Source organism: Rhinoraja longicauda, chromosome 4 (assembly GCF_053455715.1).
Source record: "Rhinoraja longicauda isolate Sanriku21f chromosome 4, sRhiLon1.1, whole genome shotgun sequence".
NCBI classification, from domain to species: domain Eukaryota; kingdom Metazoa; phylum Chordata; class Chondrichthyes; order Rajiformes; family Arhynchobatidae; genus Rhinoraja; species Rhinoraja longicauda.
The window spans coordinates 66,378,181-66,397,469 of NC_135956.1; the positions used below are offsets into that span (position 1 = coordinate 66,378,181).

At 41.1% G+C, this 19,289-nt stretch overlaps 2 protein-coding genes across 10 annotated transcripts in view; one reads left to right on the forward strand and one right to left on the reverse strand.

The window, feature by feature from the left end:
* lrrfip2 (leucine rich repeat (in FLII) interacting protein 2) overlaps positions 1 to 12,872 on the forward strand; it is a 76,243-nt gene extending 63,371 nt beyond the window's left edge. For 2 of the 9 annotated variants that reach the window (XM_078397906.1, XM_078397907.1), the window contains 8 exons: positions 392 to 484; positions 882 to 974; positions 3,769 to 3,901; positions 4,309 to 4,358; positions 8,581 to 8,701; positions 9,797 to 9,876; positions 10,554 to 10,658; positions 11,824 to 12,869. In XM_078397906.1, the coding sequence (XP_078254032.1) occupies positions 392 to 484; positions 882 to 974; positions 3,769 to 3,901; positions 4,309 to 4,358; positions 8,581 to 8,701; positions 9,797 to 9,876; positions 10,554 to 10,658; positions 11,824 to 11,934 (786 nt within the window). In that variant the 3' untranslated portion in view covers positions 11,935 to 12,869. Of the gene's footprint in view, positions 1 to 391; positions 485 to 881; positions 975 to 3,768; positions 3,902 to 4,308; positions 4,359 to 8,580; positions 8,702 to 9,796; positions 9,877 to 10,553; positions 10,659 to 11,823 lie in introns of all 9 variants that reach the window. The other 7 variants (XM_078397908.1, XM_078397910.1, XM_078397911.1 and 4 more) reach the window with 4 other exon arrangements.
* A 3,277-nt stretch (positions 12,873 to 16,149) lies between these two features.
* mlh1 (mutL homolog 1, colon cancer, nonpolyposis type 2 (E. coli)) overlaps positions 16,150 to 19,289 on the reverse strand; it is a 40,656-nt gene continuing 37,516 nt past the window's right edge. Inside the window, exon 20 of the mRNA XM_078397916.1 lies at positions 16,150 to 16,349. Within this exon, the coding sequence (XP_078254042.1) occupies positions 16,185 to 16,349 (165 nt within the window). The 3' untranslated portion in view covers positions 16,150 to 16,184. The remainder of the gene's footprint in view (positions 16,350 to 19,289) is intronic.

Below are 19,289 nucleotides of genomic sequence, written 5' to 3' on the forward strand. Positions count from 1 at the left end.
CCTTCCCATTAAAATATCGATCATTCTGTTATTGACCACCTCCATTGCCAGAGTGAGGCCATACTCTAACTGGAAGAACAGCACATCATATGGGTAGCTTACAACCCAATGGTATGAACCTTTATTTCTACAATTTTAAGTAACAGCCCTTCTTTCCCCTCCATCCCTTCTTCTCCCCCCCCCCCCCCCCCCCATCCCCCATTCTTTCCGCACCCAATCCTGGTACACATCCATTTCTCACACTGTCTTGCCCCTGCAATTCTTTTCATTTCTAAATCCTGGATGAATACCACCAGCTTTATTCATTTTATTTACCATTGCAAATTAATCTTTTCCTTTTTACTTCAATTTCAGTCTTTTGTTGCTCTGAATCTCCCCTCCTTGCCTATAGGAAAACAAATGTATGCAGCAGAGGGTGGACACCCTCACCAGGGAAGTGTTTGATCTGCAGGAAACTGTCAACTGGAAAGACAAAAAAATTGGGGTACGAGGTCAACATGAATAGTAGGATTGCAATTGCATGAGGTGTTTGTTGAGTGTTGGTCAATGTGACTTTTATCCTACTATATTGGAGCATGGTATAAAATAATTTTAATAAAATTGAGTCTTTGCTCAATTTATTTTATTGGTCTGTGTGTGACGTAGTTTGAGCATTATTAAACATCTTAATGCATGTTATAGATTGTGATAGTTGTACAAGATGAAGGGGAAAGCTGAATATTAAAAATAAGAGATGAGGATGAGAATTTTAGTACTTCCAAGCTTAATCCCATTTGGTTTTTTAACCTCTAACATTTCATCTGCTATGTTAACGTGTTGCAATTCACATATACCTTCTCTTTCTGCTATTTTCTTTCTTCTGCTTGCTGTCCTGTGATCAGGCTCTAGAGAGGCAGAAAGACTACTTTGACTGCATTAGGAATGAGCGTGATGAACTCAGAGATGAATTGGCTGATCTGAGGGAAAGAACAAAGGTAGGATATGCATGTGGTTAGGCTAAACGGTGTTCAAGATTTATTGATTTTGATTTGTATGGAACACTTATTTTAGATAAAATCACTGGCTGAACCTTGAATAAAAATACATTAAATGGTTTAAGAAGCACCGTTACCTACTGTCCTCGTAAATTTCACAACAGTTTCAACTTTTGAAACCAGTTTCCTCCATAATACAATAACAGAAATTCAGGTTAATTGATTATTTCTGTTTTTAAGGAAAGCAATTTATAGCAATAGAAGATTCATTCTTAAACATTCCCTTGAGGAATTGTTTACTCTGCCCTCTCTTGAATTTATTAATGCCAAGTTCACCCAACCTACACCATACTACTGGTTAAACGGAAAGAAGATATGCAAAAATAGAGAAAAGTCACTTTACTATGAAAAGGTACATTTGAAAATTAAGTTTGCTGACGAGACTAAAATTGGCAGATCATGTACAGACAGATGAGATCAGTTTAACTTGGAATCATGTTCGGCACAAACATTGTGGGCCAAAGCGCCTGTTCCTGTACTGTTTTATGTTAAATCTTTATGACTCTCCCAATGTGATTAATATTTGCCTTTTTTAACAACCATTCAATTTATTTTGGTTATGTCCCTGAGAAAACTGAGAAAGGCAACATTCTTCACGGCATTGTATGTGGCATTGCACCTCACATTTGCTGTCTTTTCTTTAAAATTTTTTTTTGCTCATTCTCTGAAACAGAATCTCTATGCTACATTCTTTAATTTTGACAACTGGGCGATTTTTGTGATTTAACACTTTAAGTTTCCAAGGATATTGGCCAACCCTAGCAGTTGTAATGATGATAAAACCTATTAATGCCCCCTCATTATTATTCTGCACTGATTCCTGCCCACCTGCCTATACTTGGCTGACCTGCAAAGATTTGATGTTTCTCTCTTTTATTTATAGATCTTATTTCTGGGTCTCTCTATGTCTGCAATCTCATATTTTTCATAATTTCTTTTAGACATTAACATTACAAAAGACAATTGAAAACTTATAGGAATTACTTTAATTTATTTTTACTTTAATAAAAATTGTAAATTAACTAAAACTCATTTTGATATGCTACCAATTCTCTTCCTTCAATGGTGGCTGTTTAGTCCATTGAGTATGCTGGTTCTCAGCAATCTCATGAATCCCATTTCCCAACTTGATTCCCTGTAACCAATATACCAATTAACCTCAATTCTCATTGGTAATTTACTTTAACCAGTTAACCTGCCAATTGGCATGCCTTTAGGTTGTGCGTGAAAACGAGCGCTGGGAGGAAATCCATACAGTCACAGAGAATGTGCAAGTTTCTCTCAGAGATCACCGGAAGTCAGGTTGTTGAAGCTATGTGGTATCGCACTATCGAACATGGCAGAATAGGCTTCCAAAGTTACTTTCATGAGTGCACTTTATTCAGGCCATACCCGCTTGACATCGTACAAGCCTGGAAGGTGATGCCTCCATGCAGGGCCTCCCCCGTTGAGGTTGGAGACAGTTTTGTGCAGTGTTGAGGATATGGGTGAAAACACCAGAGTTTTGAGCAAAAATCAAACTGCTGGAGGAACTTAATGGCTCAGGCAACATCGGTGGAGAAAAACAGACAGACGATGTTTCAAGTCAGGACCCCTCTTCAGACTGACGAAGGCCCCTGACACAAAATGTTGTGTGCCCATTCTCCTTCACAGATATTGCATGATCGCTGAGTTCCTCCAGCAGTTTGTTTTTTGTTCAAGATTCGAATATCTGCAGTGTCTTGTGTCGCCATGTATGGGGTTTAATTGAAGATCAATGACTATCGCAGGTAACATGTCAGCAAGATTTGTCTTCAGAATTTTTTTTTTAATTGCAAAATTTGCATCATTATGAAGTCAGAACTTAAATTTTCTGTTAATTGCCTATGGAGGTTTCACTGCAAGGGCAATGAGTTGTTATCTCTGTTTAAGATGCCATAGCCTCTGGCGGTCACATATGCAGTGAAAAATAGATATTTAAATGTTTATGTTATTTACGATCTGCTCCTCCATTCTTTGAATCTTTCTTTGAATTCTGAATCGGTGATCTTTAGTGAATTGTGCAAAATAGTTAATCAATGAATTGGGTATATTTTAGTTTTTAATTTAATCCTAGGCTATAATTATGCTGAAAAATCCCTGGGGCCGCAATGCTAATTGTCTACTTTAAAGTGTCAATGTGATGAAAAATGTCATTAGTTTGATAATTCTCTTTTTGGTATTTCATGTGTTCATTTTCATTTCAACCAACATTCTATTCCTTGCTTTACTTGATTTAAATTGATTAAAAAATAGCAAAAAAATCCATGTTTTCTGTTTTGCTGTGTGATTGGGGCTGTTGCGAGAACGAACTTCTGCTAATTTTACTCTTTTTAAAAGAAAAACCATGGCACAACTATTTCAATATAATGACCAGTTGATTTCATCATGGAAAATTTAATATAATGTATTCTTCCCAGCTGTTATCAGGCAACTCATCAGCTAGACCTCTCATCAGCTAGAGTCCTGTCCGGACCACCCATCTACCTCCTTGGAACCATCTTTAATCAGACTTTATTGGACTTGAATGTGAAATATTGCATTAAATGTTATACCCTTTATCCTTTATCTGTACACTGTGGACGGCTTGATTGTATTCATGTATAGCCTTTTCTTTAACTGGATAGCAAGCAAACAAAAACTTTTCCCTGTACCTTGGTACAGTGAAAAGATGAAATGATTACTCTTAACAATGCTAACTCATTTTGTCTTCCAGAAGCATGGTTTGGTGATTATTCCAGAAAGTACACCGAATGGTGATATAAACCATGAGCCTGTTGTTGGTGCGATTACAGTTGTGTCTCAGGAAGCTGCTCATGTGCTTGAAGGTGCAGGTGATGGGCCATTAGGTAATGTTGGACTATTGGAATGACAAAATGCCACATTTGCAGACTCAATATGTTTTTTACTTCCCTGGATAGCATTTTATACTGGTAATTTACAGTTTAGATATAACAACATATTTTTGGAACTTTTACCCGGAATACACAATTGTAAAATTTACCATTTAGCAGTGGGTGAACAAGCCAGTTAACTGCTTGAATATTTATGGATTGTGTAAGTGTTGGTATATTTCAGGTCAACTGCTGAGTAATTGCCCGAAATCAGCTTTTAGTCATTATTATTTGTTACTGCTGGAGGGCAGGAAAAGTTGTCAAACTGAATTTGTTCAAGTTCTGAATGAAGTAACAAGTGTTCTGTTGCTTTTAACCTGAAACTTGCAAACATTTTTGTAACATCCATTTCTTCATTTTAGATGTGCGGCTAAAGAAACTGGCGGATGAAAAGGAAGAATTACTTGCACAGGTAATTATGTAAATGCCTTGTGTAGGAAAGTACTACGGATGCTGTTTAAATCGAAGGTAGACACAAAATGCTGGAGTAACTCAGCAGGACAGGCAGCATCTCTGGAGAGAAGGGATAGGTGATGTTTCAGGTCACCTATTCCTTCAGGTTGGTAGGTTAATTGGCTTCGGTAAAAATTGTGAATTGTCCCTAGTGTGTAGGATAGTGCTAGTGTATGAGCATCACTGGTCAGCATGGACTTGGTGGGAAAAATGGCCTGTTTCCACTCTGTATCTCTAAACTAAACTAAAAAAATAAATTGAGAGCTTTGGGAATTGTGTAATGGGTAAAATATTTGTCCTACAACTTTGTTTGTCAAGGGTGGCACAGTGGCGCAGCAGTAGAGTTGCTGCCTGACAGCGCCAGAGACCCGGGTTCAGCCCTGACTACGGGTAATGTCTGTACGGAGTTTGTTCGTTCTCCCAGTGACTGCATGGATTTTCTCCAGGTGCTCCGGTTTCCTTCCGCATTCTAAAGACATACAGATTTGTAGGTTAATTGGCTTCTGTAAAATTATCCCTAGTGTGTAGGATAATGCTAGTGTACAGGCATGACACGGTTGGCATGACACAGTGGTCCGAAGGGCCTGTTTCCGCGTTGTATCTCAACACTAAATTAAACTAGCAGTAGAAACAGCCCCTAATCAGGTATCAATTGGCAGTCATTCAAAAGCTGCAGAAAAGGTGAAGAAATGACACACTGAAGCTGTGTTTGTACTCGAGTGGAATAGTTTAATTCTTTACCCAGCTTTGCTCTGACCTGATATTGGTTCATATTGGTTTGCTTATTTGAAATGAGAGTAGTTCTATTTGCAGCTTTAATGCGAAAAATAAACGTTCATTTTGTACAGTATCTCATTTCACTGAAACGGGAAAGCATTTTGTAGAAAATCACAAAGGTTATCAATAAAATGACATTTAGGAACCCAGTGAATCAATATGCACTTTTTTTTTAAAAAGGCACTCCCGCTGATATCAGTGGGGCATTATAAGAAAATGGGTGGAATAATTTCAAGCATTTCAAGGTAAGAATAACAAAATACCAATTATCTATTCAAAAAGATCTGCACCTGCTGCCTGCCTACTAGATCTTTGTCCCGCCCCCCACCCCCTCCCCGACATCAGTTTGAAGAAGGGTTTCGACCCGAAACGTCACCCATTCCTTCTCTCCAGAGATGCTGCCTGACCCGCTGTTACTCCAGGTAACCAGTCATATTTTACCTCTGAACCTAGACATAGGTTATGAAACCCTCTACCTCAAAAATTGCTTGATTGTGGTGTGTTGTAACCAGATATAAGAAAGAGAAGCACAAATGGGTCATTTGGCCTGCTCTTGCTTCATCTGTCTCTACGTGGCTGAACTTTCAGCTTTATGCCTCTTTCCTGCCCCGATCCAACATCTTCTGATTCTCTTAATATCTAAAATCTATCAATCTCTGCTTTGAACATAATAATCAACTGAGTCTTTTGCTTTCCTCATAGGGAGTATGGACTCCATCCTTTCTGAGGTTATCTGTTGCTAGCCATGATTTGTTCTGGCCTTTTCTTGCCACCACGTTTCCCCTCCCCCGCCCACCTTTATCTTTCCTGTTGGAAGAAGGGTTCCGACCCAAAATGTCACCTATTCCTTTTCACCAGAGATGCTGCTTGACTCACTGAGTTACTCCAGAATTTTGTGTCTATCTTCGGTATAAATCAGTAACACAGTTCCTTTCTACACATATGAAGATTTAATCTGGGTGAAGAAATGGCATCTGTTCATCCTTAATGGCCAAATTATTTTGAAACTGACTCCTAATTTTTGTCCATGCACCCTGCCAAGTCCCTCTTTACATCAAGTAAATTCTTGGGTCTGAGGTTTGTTGTTTGGCAGAACATAGTGAGTGGTACCAGCCATTACAGAGGACTGGCAGCACCAGCTGCATACTCTCATTGTTTCCAGTCAGATGTGATGGAAGCCGCTTTTTTAGTCATTCTTTGTTTGATTTTCTCTATGTTAATTAGTGACGATGTCAAGCCTATCAACTGCAAATATTGTGGTTAAATATCCCAACCCCTTTGCAATGAAGTACAATGTATTAATTGTTTGTGGTACCAGTCTGTTTCATTTCTTTATGTAATTAACAAATATACTAAGATTCTCCTGTGTATGTATGTTTACCAATTTTTCACTGCTTAAAATATTATTTGTATGCTCTTTCAACCATTTTTCCCACACTTTTTCCCACAATTTTCTCCATCTGTTACTTTATTGTCTACTTACTTAACCTATGTTTCTACCCAGACTCTGGCTTGGATATTCAATTGTAGAAAGCAATTTCTTTTAGAACTGTTAAATGGGTATAGATTGGTTCTTGGTGATCAGCAGGATGAGTCAAAGGTTCCATTTGTATGCTATACCACGTTGACACATTTTATTAAGTAGTAGACGACCTGTGGACCGTTGGGTCCCGTTGTGACTAAAGGTTTTCTGGGCGCGCCGCCGCCTGGCCCGGCAACCTCCCCCAACTGTGCACGCGCAGATACCGGGCCCGGCAACCCTCCCCCAACTACGCAGGCGTGGCTGCCTGGCCCGGCAAGTTGGAGCGCACTGCGCAGGCTTGGCTGCCAGGCCCCTTGAAACTGCCCTGGGGCCGGGGGGGAAAGGAAAGGGGAGAGGGAGCCATTCACCCCGGCCCTGAGCGGCCATCGCGGTGGCCAGCCGCAGGAGAGCGGCCGCAAAGCGCTGCGCCACGTTCGTCCTGCCGGTGGCCATCTTCTTTGACCTTCTCTCTTCTGCCGCGCTGCACCATGGGAGGAAGGTCAGGCGGGGGGCGCGCCGGGACGGGCGCAGGTCCTCCCGGCGCTGCTGTGCAGCCACTAGGGCACAGCAACCCTCCCCCGTTGTGATGCCGTATTAGATCAAAATGACGATATCAAAATGGAAATCTCATAGATGGCCCGTTGGGTTCCCATTGTGATGCCGAACACGGAAGTATTAGATCACAATGACTTGTCCCATTCACAGTATAAAGTTTATTAAAGTTTATAAAGTGAATAACTTTAAAAATATAACAAAACTTGATACTGCACACCGTTGGCGAATGGTGAGTAAGGTGGGCCGAAAAGTGTTGCGCTATTGTGTAATGTTTTGGCTGTATTTCGGGAACATGCATACATACAAGATGAGAGCTTTGGTAATATATAGATTTTTCATTTGCATATCTGTGTTTTCCCATAATAAATCATGGTAATTTCCATTGATGGTCATTTTAGATCACTGAATATTTGACTGTGTACGTTCTGGCATCTGTCACCCTTGTGCCATTAATGGGATTCCTATGTTGGGATGACATGCACAAGAAATAATGTCCTTATTTCATTTTATTCAGAGAGCATTGTAGCAGAACTCATTAAAGTTGTTGGGTTGGGATTAATAATTGTTGATCACTCCCAGCACAATAAGGTCTTTCCAATGCAATGCTGATTTGTTACCACTCGGGTTAATCCCATGCTAAACAATCATTTTCTTGACCTTTCATTCACCTTGAGAAATTGCTCCTTCGTGTCTCAAATCATCCAATACTCTGTGATATTCCCAATCCCAACCTTCCAACTCACTGATTTTTTTTCCTTCTGACCATTATGAGAAGACTTGTATCTCCAACCACTTCACCCCTGTGTTACTTGCTCAGTTGTACCTTATCACATGACCACAGGCACAGCTCAATTTCCTCCAGCCCCTTAACACAGAACTGGCCTAGATTGTCCTTGATTTCAAACTTCTTACTGCTCTCACCCCCATCACTATAATTGGTTCCAATCTTTCTCTGGCCCTAAATCACACACTACTGTAAAGGTAATTTCTGGCTGATAGAAATGCATAAAATTATGAAAGCAATAGATACATAGGGTAGACAGTGCAATTTTTTTTTCCAGGATGGAAATGTTAGCTATGAGATGGCCTTGCATTGAGGTGAGAGGAGCAAAGTTTAAAGTAGATGCAGAGCAGAGGGAATGTTTTTTGCACTGAGTGGTGGGTGTCTGGAACAGCTGCAAGGCAGGTGGTGCTGGTAGTAGATACAATTTTGGCGTTTTAGTAAGGCACATGGATATGCAGAGAATGGAAGAATGTGCTTGCATGCAGATGTATAATGCTAGTATTTTGATTGTTAAAGGTTGCTGACTAAAATTTGCTTTATTAGATCAGAAAACTGAAATTACAATTGGAAGAGGAACGACAGAAAAGCTCTAAGATTGAGAATGTGCTCACGGATTCTGATCGATTAGAAAATGGCACAGATTTACAAATCCTTGAAATGCAGAGTAAGTTTGATGGGTCTTCTCTGTGTAGTTTTAAAATTTTAAAGCTAACATGGCTACTGCTCAATACCCAGAACATTTCATCATTAGGTTTCTCCCATGTCCCACCTTCTGTCTTGCTAAAAATTGTTGACCTGCCCAGTTCTCTGGTCAGCAAGCATTCTCTGAACAAATTTTTGCTACAATAAAAGCTTTTATTTAACCATTGCTAAGTGAAGAATCAGGTTTTGCGCTCCACAACAAATGCAGTACATCTTGCCACAGATAATGAGAGGTAGAAATTCAGTCAACTAGAAATTCTAATTTCTGGGTACCAAGCTATTTTTTAATTCCATAGGAAATAAAGAATGGTTACCTCCTACTTAATGACTTTTAACATAACAAAGGGTTCTGGAGGAACATTACCCCTTTGTCAACTGGAGAAGATTTATGCCAAGCTGTGCATTCTCTTTTTCGTTTAGAGACCAGAATGGAAACAGGCGTCCAATGAAATCACCCGTCCACTAGTTCCCTGTACTAGGGACAATTTACAAAAATCAATTAACCTTCAATCCTGCATGTCTTTGGAATGTGGGAGGAAACCGGAACATCCAGAGAAAACCAACATGGTCACAGGGAGAACGTACAAACTCTGTAGACGGCACACATAGTCAGGATCGACCCCAGATCTCTGGCGCTGTAAGGCAGCAACTCTGCTGCTACGCCACTGTGCCTAGTCACATGACCAATATAAATGAAAGAATGGTCATGAGCAAGGGTTCCACTTATCGATCTCATTGGCTGCCTTAGTCCAAAAACTCATTTATAAACAAGCAAAATATATGCATTGAGTAATTCTATTCCCAACATAATAAAAGGCTTGATGTAATAAAAAGATATATTTCAAATGGCCCAATTTATTTCTTATGTCAGATTCTTTGCATTCCATTTAATAGGTTATTGTTGGAGCTTTGAGCCATAACATCTAATCACAGTTGATATTTTGTAATTCTGTGACATTGATTGTCAAGGCTTGGGCATTTTTAATAGTTAAATTATGCTTAATATTGTTTTTGAAATTGTATATTATATCCTTTCACCCATTCTGTTTACATTTAGGAGATGCCAATCGGCAGTTGAGTGAATACAAATTTAAACTGTCAAAGGCTGAACAGGATATTGCCACTGTTGAACAAAATGTGAGTACCCTTTTTAGAGATTTATCTAAATATTAATCTGCTGATGTTCCGATAATTATAGACGGTTCAACTTTTATATATAGAGTCATACAGCACGGAAACATGTGCTTCGGCTCAGCTTGCCCATGCCGGCCAAGGTGCCCCATTTATCCTAGTCCCACCTGCCCATGTTTGGCCTATATCCCTTTAAACTTTTCCTATCCGTCTATGTCCAAGTGCCTTTTAAATATTATTATAGTTTCTGCCTCAACTACCTCGTCCAGCAGCTCATTCCATGTACCCACCACCCTCTGTGGAAAAAGTTGCCCCTTGGATTCCTATTAAATCTTTCCCCTCTCACCTTAAACCTTGCCATTAGGCGTTGTATCCTTAGTGACTTGCCCTGACACCACAATTTTCTGTTCAGTTGGTTTTTGATGCCTTTCATTACAATACTGTGGTGGTTTTTTGTGCATTTTTCAACATGGACAAAGACGAATTATGAATGTCTGTAAAAATGGAACCCATTTGTCACCTGGAAAAGGGTTGTAGCATTCTTTGGTATCTGTCATGAAAGCATCTTGTCTTAAAACTTGGGCATGATATAACTAATACAACTTCATCCAAATTATATTTGAAAATAAAATTTCCCTCTTGCAAACAATGTTGTTGCTTATGTTTCTGGTTTGTATTTATAGGTTGCCAGACTTGAAGGGCAGTTGCATCGTTATAAAACAGCAACAGAAAACTCAGAAAAAATAGAGGATGAACTTAAAGCAGAAAAAAGAAGGTTGCAGCGAGAGGTTTGTAGGCTTGGTTGCTCAGCTCACTTGCTGCTGCACTGTTTTTCAGTATTCCAGAAACTAGTAACTTGCAAATAATTATATTGGGATATGGAACTAAGAGTAGGTTAATTGGCTTTGATAAAAAAAATTAAATTGTCCCCAGCGTGTAGGATAGTACAATTGTACGGAGTGATCGCGGACTCGGAGGGCCGAAAGGCCTGTTTCCGCCCCATATCTCTGAACTAAACATAAAATATTATAGAATAGGGATAGGCCTTTCTGGCCACGATGGACATGCCGTTAAATTATTATCCTCTTCATGCACCTGGTCCATATCTCTTTAGTCCTGCATATCCATATGCCTCTCCAAAAGCCTCTTAAATGTCACTATTGTATCTGCCTCCACCAACACCCCTGGAAACGCATTCCAGACACCCTCCATTCTCTCTGTAACAAGATTTCCCCAAACATCTGTTAAACTTTGTCCCTCTCAGCGTAAAGCAATGCCCTCCAGTGTTTGACATTTCCATCCTGGCCAAAAGGTTCTGATTGTCTACCCCAGTTTTCAATTCAAACAACCATTTCCCTGGATCTCGTGCATGTTAATCTTTTGGATCAGCCAGCCATGAGGACTTTATCAAATGCCTTACTAAAATCCACGTCTACAATATCCAAGGATTTGATCACCTTTGTCACCACTTCAAAAAACTCAATTAAGTTCATAAGACATGACCTGCTGCAGACAAAGCCATGCTGACTATCTTTATTTAGCCCATTCTCTTCCGAAGGAGAGTAAATCATATCCCGAAGAATCTTCTCTAATAGCTTCCCAACCAATGATTATCTGGATTATCTCCCTTCTTAAAGAGAGGAACATTAGCTACTTTCCAGGCTTCGGGACCTAGCCTGTGGCTAGCGCAGATACAAAATCTGTCTGGTGCTTTAAGGCAGCAACTCTACCACTGCATCATCGTGCTGCCCTGAAGAACACGGATAAGTGATGTTTCAGGTTGGGTCTAAAGAAGGGTCCTGATGTGAAACATCACCTATCCATATTCTCCAGAGATGCTGCCTGACCACTGAGTTAACCAGCTTTTAATCTGGGAGTACCAGTTTTCGACATTTTCTATGTAACTGTGCTTTAGGTTGACAATGACCAAATGTTTTCTTTCCTTCCTGACAGTTGCGATTAGCGTTGGATAAAAATGAGGAGATGGAAATGACCAATAGCCACCTGGTGAAGCGGTTAGAGAAGATGAAAGCCAATCGAAATGCACTCCTATCTCAGCAATAGAGATCAAAGAGCTAATGCACTGCATCTTAAACTAATACAACCTCCACGTGTTCCAATTTATAGGCCTTACTCGTTGGCCCAACCACTATCAAATCCTGAAAGATGTTACCAATATGGCCCTGGATTTATAAATGTTGACAGAAAGATTTTGTAATTTATGAAAGAACAAAGGTATTATCTAATGCCGACATGTTTGATAATTGTTAATTATATTACCTCTTTAGCTCACCGGGTTAATTATATTCCTTGATGGGTTGTGCTCTTGGTATGAGTGATAAGCAGATAAATATGAATTGTTCATAGCTTTTTAGTACATCAGATTAATTTACATAAACCTTTCTGCTGAGAAATGCTTAACGACCTTGAAGTGATCTGAAATGATACGAAGATAACCTTGCAACTTCCGTTTGAAAATTTGGCTGCTGTTTATTAGCCAAACCGGAATCCACACTACACATTTAAAGTGCCTTTTCCACAGTGCAGTGGGGATTTATTTTGCCTAATCAACAGAATTGATGGGCCATTCATTTTTTAAGAAAAAACTAAATACGTAAGTTTCTGGAACAGGTATTTGCCAAAAATGATACTTAATTTTCCATAAATAGCATTTTTGTATTATATACAATTTACGCAAGTAAATAAACGGACTGTCGGTAAGTTTTGAATCTGTTTGAATGACCACTTATAGTTTGAAAACACAAAAATACTCACTGCTCACTACATTCATTCAAGAAAAGCATGGGAAATTATTTATTTTGCTTGACAAAAGTATTGGACTGCCTCTGCACAACATTGCATATGTAGCTTGTTTGTAAATGCTTGGTCTTTGAGAAAACAGGGTTGTGAATGAGGGTTTTGACATTAAATGTAACTGTGGACACTTTATATGCCACAACCAAAGAATTGTACTTGTCATTGCTGTATGTGGCTTCACATAACGGGAGCACACTGCTAGATATTAGTCGGCTCAAAGTACCTTAACATGTCGACTTAAATGATATAAAATACTTAGTGGAGAAAGGTGCATGTGTAGGCAAAAGCAAATATGAAAATGTGTGAGAAAATTTTGATTTGGACTAGGTTGTTTGAAAGAAAAAGAACAAAAGGAAAGTGGGATGTATTTAGAAGTGTGCTGACGAGTTCAGGACATACACACCCCTGTTGGAGTGAAGGAGAGGACAGGCAAACGTAAGGAAATGTGGATGATGAGGAAAATTGAGGTTTTGGCCAAGAGTAAGAAGGTGGCATGGGATAAGTATAGGCAACTGAGATAGTGTATCCCTGGAGGAGTTTCGGAAACTAAGGAGTAAGGTAAAAAAGGAAATCAGAAGGGCAAATATGGGGCAGGAGATAGCTCTGGTAGATAGCATTAAGGATAATCCCAAGAGATTTAAGTACAGGGCTGTGTTCTGAGCCCCATGCTCTACTCCCTCTTCACACACGACTGTGTTCCTGCATTCGACACCAACACCATTGTCAAGTTTGCAGACGACACAACGGTGATCGGGCTTATCACCAACGGGGATGAAACAAACTATAGAGCGGAGGTGCAGAACCTGGCGGACTGGTGCTCGGATAACAACCTGTCCCTAAATACCACCAAGACCAAGGAGCTGATCATCAACTTCCGTAGGTCACATAACGGGGAATATGCCCCGATCTCTATCAACGGGGACAGTGTGGAGAGAGTGTCCAGCTTCACGTTTCTGGGCACTCACATTTCGGAGGACCTAACATGGTCCAATAACACTGCTGCGCTGGTCAAGAAGGCACAACAAAGACTGTTCTACTTAAGAACACTGAAAAAGTCTGGTCTACCCCAACAGCTGCTGACGACCTTCTACCGCTGCACCATAGAGAGCATCCTAACGCATGGCATCCCTGTGTGGTACCTCAGCTGCACGGAGGCAGAAAGGAAAGCTCTACAGCAGGTAGTCCATAGAGCTCAGAGGGCCATCGGAACACAGCTACCAGACTTGGAGGGCATCTACAACACACGATGCCTCAGAAAAGCCACCAGCATTCACAAAGACTCTTCACACCCCTGCAACAGTCTGTTCGAACTCCTTCCATCGGGCAGACGATACAAGGCCTTCTACGCCCGCACCTCCAGACTCAGGAACAGCTTTATCCCCAGGGCCATAGCTGCTATGAACCGGTCCTGCTGAGCCGGATGGCCACAACGCATAGATCAACTTGCACTTTACCCTGTCTAAAAACTGTTACAATTGTTTCGTTTCGTTGGGTTGCTGTTAATTACTTAAATTATTGCATCGTATGGGAGGCGCATTCCCAATCTCGTTGTACCCCTGGGTACAATGACAATAAAGATATATTGTATATTGTATTGTATTGTAAAGGGTAAAAGGGTAACCAGAGAGAGTGGGACCTCTCAGGAATCAAAGCCGTCAGCTATGTGTGGTGCCACGAGAGATGGGCACGGTCCTCAACGAATATTTCTCCTGTTTTTACCGTAGAGAAAGACAGGAGGATGGAGGAACTTGGGGTAGTTAATGGAAGTATCTTGAGGGCAGCCAGTATTAGTCGCAGAGGTGCCGAAGATCCTGACGCGTATGAAGATAGACAAATCTCCCGGGCTGGATCAGATGTATCTGAGGACACGGTGGGAAGCCAGAGAAAATTGCAGGAGCCCTCGTTGAGAATTACGAGTCGTCATTAAATACAGGCGAGATGCTGGAAAACTGGAGAGAGGCAAATATGCTGCTATTCAAGAGGGGCTGCAGGGAAAAGGCTGGGAACTACAGGCCAGTGAGCTTAACATCTGTAGTCGGAACGTTACTAGAGAGTATTCTAAGGGATAGGATATATATGCATTTCGATGGACAAGGGCTGATTAGGAATAATCATTATGATTTTGTACATGTGATCAAAGGCAGAGCTATAGATGTATACACGGATTTCAGTAAGGCATTTGACTCGGTTCCGCATGGTAGGCTGCTCTAGAAGGTTAGATCCCATGGGATCCAAGGAAAAATAGCTGAATGGATAGAAAATAGGTTTCCTGGAAGGAAGCAGAGGGCGATCGTGGAATTTTTTGTTTTGGACTGGACGCCTGTGACCAGTGGTGTGCATCAGGGTTCGTTGCTGGGCCCATTGCTGATTTGTCATTTATATCAATGATTTGGATGGGAATGTACATAGCATGGTGAGCAAGTTTGCAGATGAGTGTGTGGTATTGTAGATAGTGAAGATGGTTGTCAAAAATTGCAGCAGAATCTTGATCGGCCGGGCTGGGAAATGATTTATGGAATTTACTACAGAGAAATGTGTGGTGTTGCATTTTGGGAGCACGAACATGGGCAGAACCTACACAGTGAACAGTCGGGCTCTGGGGAGTGTTGTAGAGCAGAGGGATCTAGGAGTACAGGTGCAGTTCGTGGAAAGTGACACCACAGGTAGATAGGGCGATTAAAAAGGCTTTTGGCACATTGGTTTTCATCACTCAGAGCATTGTGTATCAAAGTTGGGAGGTCATGTTGCAGTTGTATAAGTCGTTGGTGAGACCACATTGAGAGTATTGTGTTCAGTTTTGTTATAGGAAAGATGTTGTCAAGCCGGAAAGAGCGCAGAGAAGCTTTATGAGGATGTTGCCAGGACTCGAGGGCCTGAGCTATCGCGAGAGGTTTAGCAGGCTAGGGCTCAATTCTTTGGAGTGCAGGAACATGAGGGATGATCTTTTAGAGGTGTACAAAATCATGAGAGGAATAGATCAGGTAGATGCACAGAGTATCTTGTCCAGAACAGGGGAATCGAGAACAAGAGGACATAGGTTTAAGGTTAGGCAGGAAAGATTTACACAAAGAGTGGAGGCCTTGACGAGACAGTGTGAGGTATAAATGGGGTCAATGGAAGGGTGGTTGGTTTGTGTGAGGGTCTGCTGCATCCACAATTCTCTGTCATTTTTTTGTGGTCTTTGAGATCTGAGAGGTGGGTTTTTCCATCGGTGGTGCTGATGAAGTAGAATGAGCTGCAAGAGAAGATGGTAGAGACAGATACAAAAGCAACATTTAAAAGGCATTTGGATAGGTACATAGATAGGAGAGGCAGAGAGATCTAATGCAGGCAAATGGAATTAGTATAGATGGGCATTATAGTTAGTATGGACAAGGTGGGCCAAAAGAGCTTGTTTGACTCTTCCTCCCTTAGAATAATACTAGTATAATGATCACTATTTGTAGTCCTGAAATCTGTTTATATAGACATTTAATTTCTCTCATTGTTACAACTGATTAACATCTCTCAAAAACTTTGTACAGATCTGGCAGATTGGCAAGTTGCAAGATCGATCCATTTTCTGCAAAGTCTTTTGGTGGAAGGAGAAGAGTTCTGAAAGCCTTGGATAGAACATGTTCTGCAGTCCACTTCCATGATTTGTCACTTCCAAGGTTTTCATGCTGGAGGGAATAAAAAAATAATCAAGTAATTGTTATGAATCAAGGCCACTGGATTGGCTGTTTCAGTGTCCGGGCCGCAGTGGGAGACTTCAAAATGCAGCAGATGGATTGGTTGAGGGATTAAAAGTGGCTGAACAGCCAATAAAAAGGAAAGGTTTAGTGGAGCGACTGTGTTGAGGATGCGTGGAGGGTAAATGCCACATGGAGGGAATGTATGAAGCTTTAACTCAAGAGGTTAGGGCAAGGCGGCTGAGCAGAGGTGGGGCAGGAGATAAAGGTACAGTCTGTTTGTGTGATTGTGCTTTTTTTCCCCCTCTCGGTTGCAGTGCAGTAGTGATAGCACTCATGGCAGGTGGAATGGTGTAATTTTTATCCTGCAGGATGTGGAAAGTCAGGGTACCTGCTGTTATTCCTGATGACAGCACCTGTGGGAATTGTGTCCTGGTGCAGCTCCTTGCAGACCACATGAGGGAACTGGAGCTGCAGCTGGATGACGTTAGAATCATCCGGGAGAACGAGCTTCAAAGTTAGGAAGCTACAGCGAGGTGGTCAAGCATAAGGTTCAGAAAGAGAGTAAGTGGGAGTAGGTCTGTGGGACTCTGAGGCACAGCGGGGAAAGCAGACCCAATGTGGTGGGAACATTAGTTAGGGGGGCAGATGGGAGATTCTGTGGCTGCAATCGAGACTTCAGGATGGTGTGTTGCCTCCCTTGTGCCAGGGTCCACGATGTCTCGGAGTGGCTGGCTGACCTCAAGGAGAGTGAACAGTAAGAAGTCGTTGTGCATGTTGGCACAAAGGACATGGGTAGAAAAAGGAAGATGTCCTGCAAAATGAATGTAGTGATTTAGGCAAAAGGTTAAAAGCAGGACCTTTTAGGGTAATGATCTATAAATTACAACCAATGCCACATACTAGGAAGATAGAATAGATGAGAGCGTGGCTGAGGAGTTAGTGCACGGGGCAGGGATTCACTTACCCAATATAGACTGGGACTTTCAAAGTGCCAAGGGCATAGATGGGGTAAAATTTGTCAAATCAGGCAATAAGTAGAGGCTCCAACAAAGGAGAGGATATAGCTTGATCTACTCATGAAATTGGGCAGAACAAGTGACTAAAGTTCTGAATTAGTGCAAGGTCAGCTTACATGGTATTAGGCAGGAGCTTGCTCAAGTTAATTGGAGTAGAAAGTGTGGTGACAAGAGATCAGGGCATGCATGTTCCTGTTAAAGTGCACAGCAGGAAGCTTGGATGACAAAAACATTGTGGTCAGAAGAAAGGAGGCATGGTATAGTTGGATGGGATCAAGCGTATCCCTTAAGGAGATAACTGGAGGGTGGCTAATGTTATTCCTGTTTTTAAGAACGGCTGTAAGGAAAAGCCTGGGAACGAAAGACCCTTGGGCCTATCATCTGTGGTAGGCAAATTACTGGAGAGGATTCTGAGGGATAAGATATATATGCTTTTGATAGATAGGCTGAACAGGGATAGTCAGTATGGTTTTGTACGTGGGAGATACTCCCTTACAAATCAAATAATCAAAAAGTTTATGAAGGTAAAGCTGTAAGCATTGTCAATATGGACTTCAGCAAGGCATTTGATAACGTGCTGCATAGTAGACTGCTCAGAAATTCCAGATCGCATGGAATCAAGGGAGAGCTAGCCAACTGGATAAAGAATTGGTTTCATGGAAGGAAGCGGTAGAATCGGACTGAAGGCTTGTGATTATTGGTGTGCCTCAGAGATCATTGCTGTTTGTGGTTTATGTAAATGATTTGGATGAGAATGTAGGCATGATTAGTAAATTTGCAGATGACACTAAAGGGGATGGTATCGTAGAGATAGTAAAGATGGTTATCAAAAATTACAGCAGGATTTGATCAGTTGGGCAAGTGAGCTGAGGAATGGTTAATGGACGAATGCAGGTAAGTGCAAGGTGTTGTCAAACCAGGGCAGGATCTTCACAGTGAATGGCAGGGTCCCAGGGAGTATCGTAGAGCAGAGGTATCTGGGAGTGTAAGTACATAGTTCCTTGAATGTGGTGTCACAGGTACATAGAGTGGTCAATAAGGGTTTTGGTACATTGGCTTTCATCAGTCAGGATATTGAAGAAGTTAGGAAGTTATGTTACATTTGTACAAGACATTGGTAAGGCCCCATTTGGTGTGTTGTGTTTCAGTTTTGGTCGCTCTGCTATAGGAAGGTTGTTGTTAAGTTGGAAAGCGTGTAGAGAAGATGTATGAGGATGTTAAGTTATCAGAAGAGGTTGGGAAGGCTAGGAATTTGTTCCTTGGTGCACATGAGACTGCGGAATGATCTTAGAGGTGTATAAGATCATGACGGGAAATAGTAAGCTTGAATGCACAGTCTTTAACCTGGGGAAATCAAGAAACTGAGGACATAAGTTTAAGGTGAGGTGGAAACGATTTAATTATGAACCTGAGGGGTGACTTTTTTCCACAGAGGGTGGCGGGTATATGGAACAAGCTGCCAGAGGAGGCAGTTGAGGCAGGTACAACAAACAGTATTTAAAGAACATTTGGACAGGTACTTGGAGAGGAGAGTAAAGGTATATGGGCTAAAAGCAGGCAGGTGGGACTAGTGTAGATGAGCCATCTTGGTCAACACGAGCAAGTTAGGCCAAAGAGCCTGTTTCCATGCTGTATGGCTCTAATTACGACTCTAATAGTTTGTAAAAGATTAACATTTACACATTGCAATCTATAAATTATTCTAATTTATGTCTTTTCCACTAACTCTGATTTTTTGCCTTCCCATCAACACCTGCAGAGCTCATTCTTTAACTAATTTTCACCAAATTCAATTCCATTTAGTTAAAAAGGTCTAATTGTATTTTTCTCTGACTGACTTGTATTCAGCAAATAAAATTCTATGCCATTGATAGGTTTAATAGCCACACTGTTTTCACCATGGTAGGGCTGT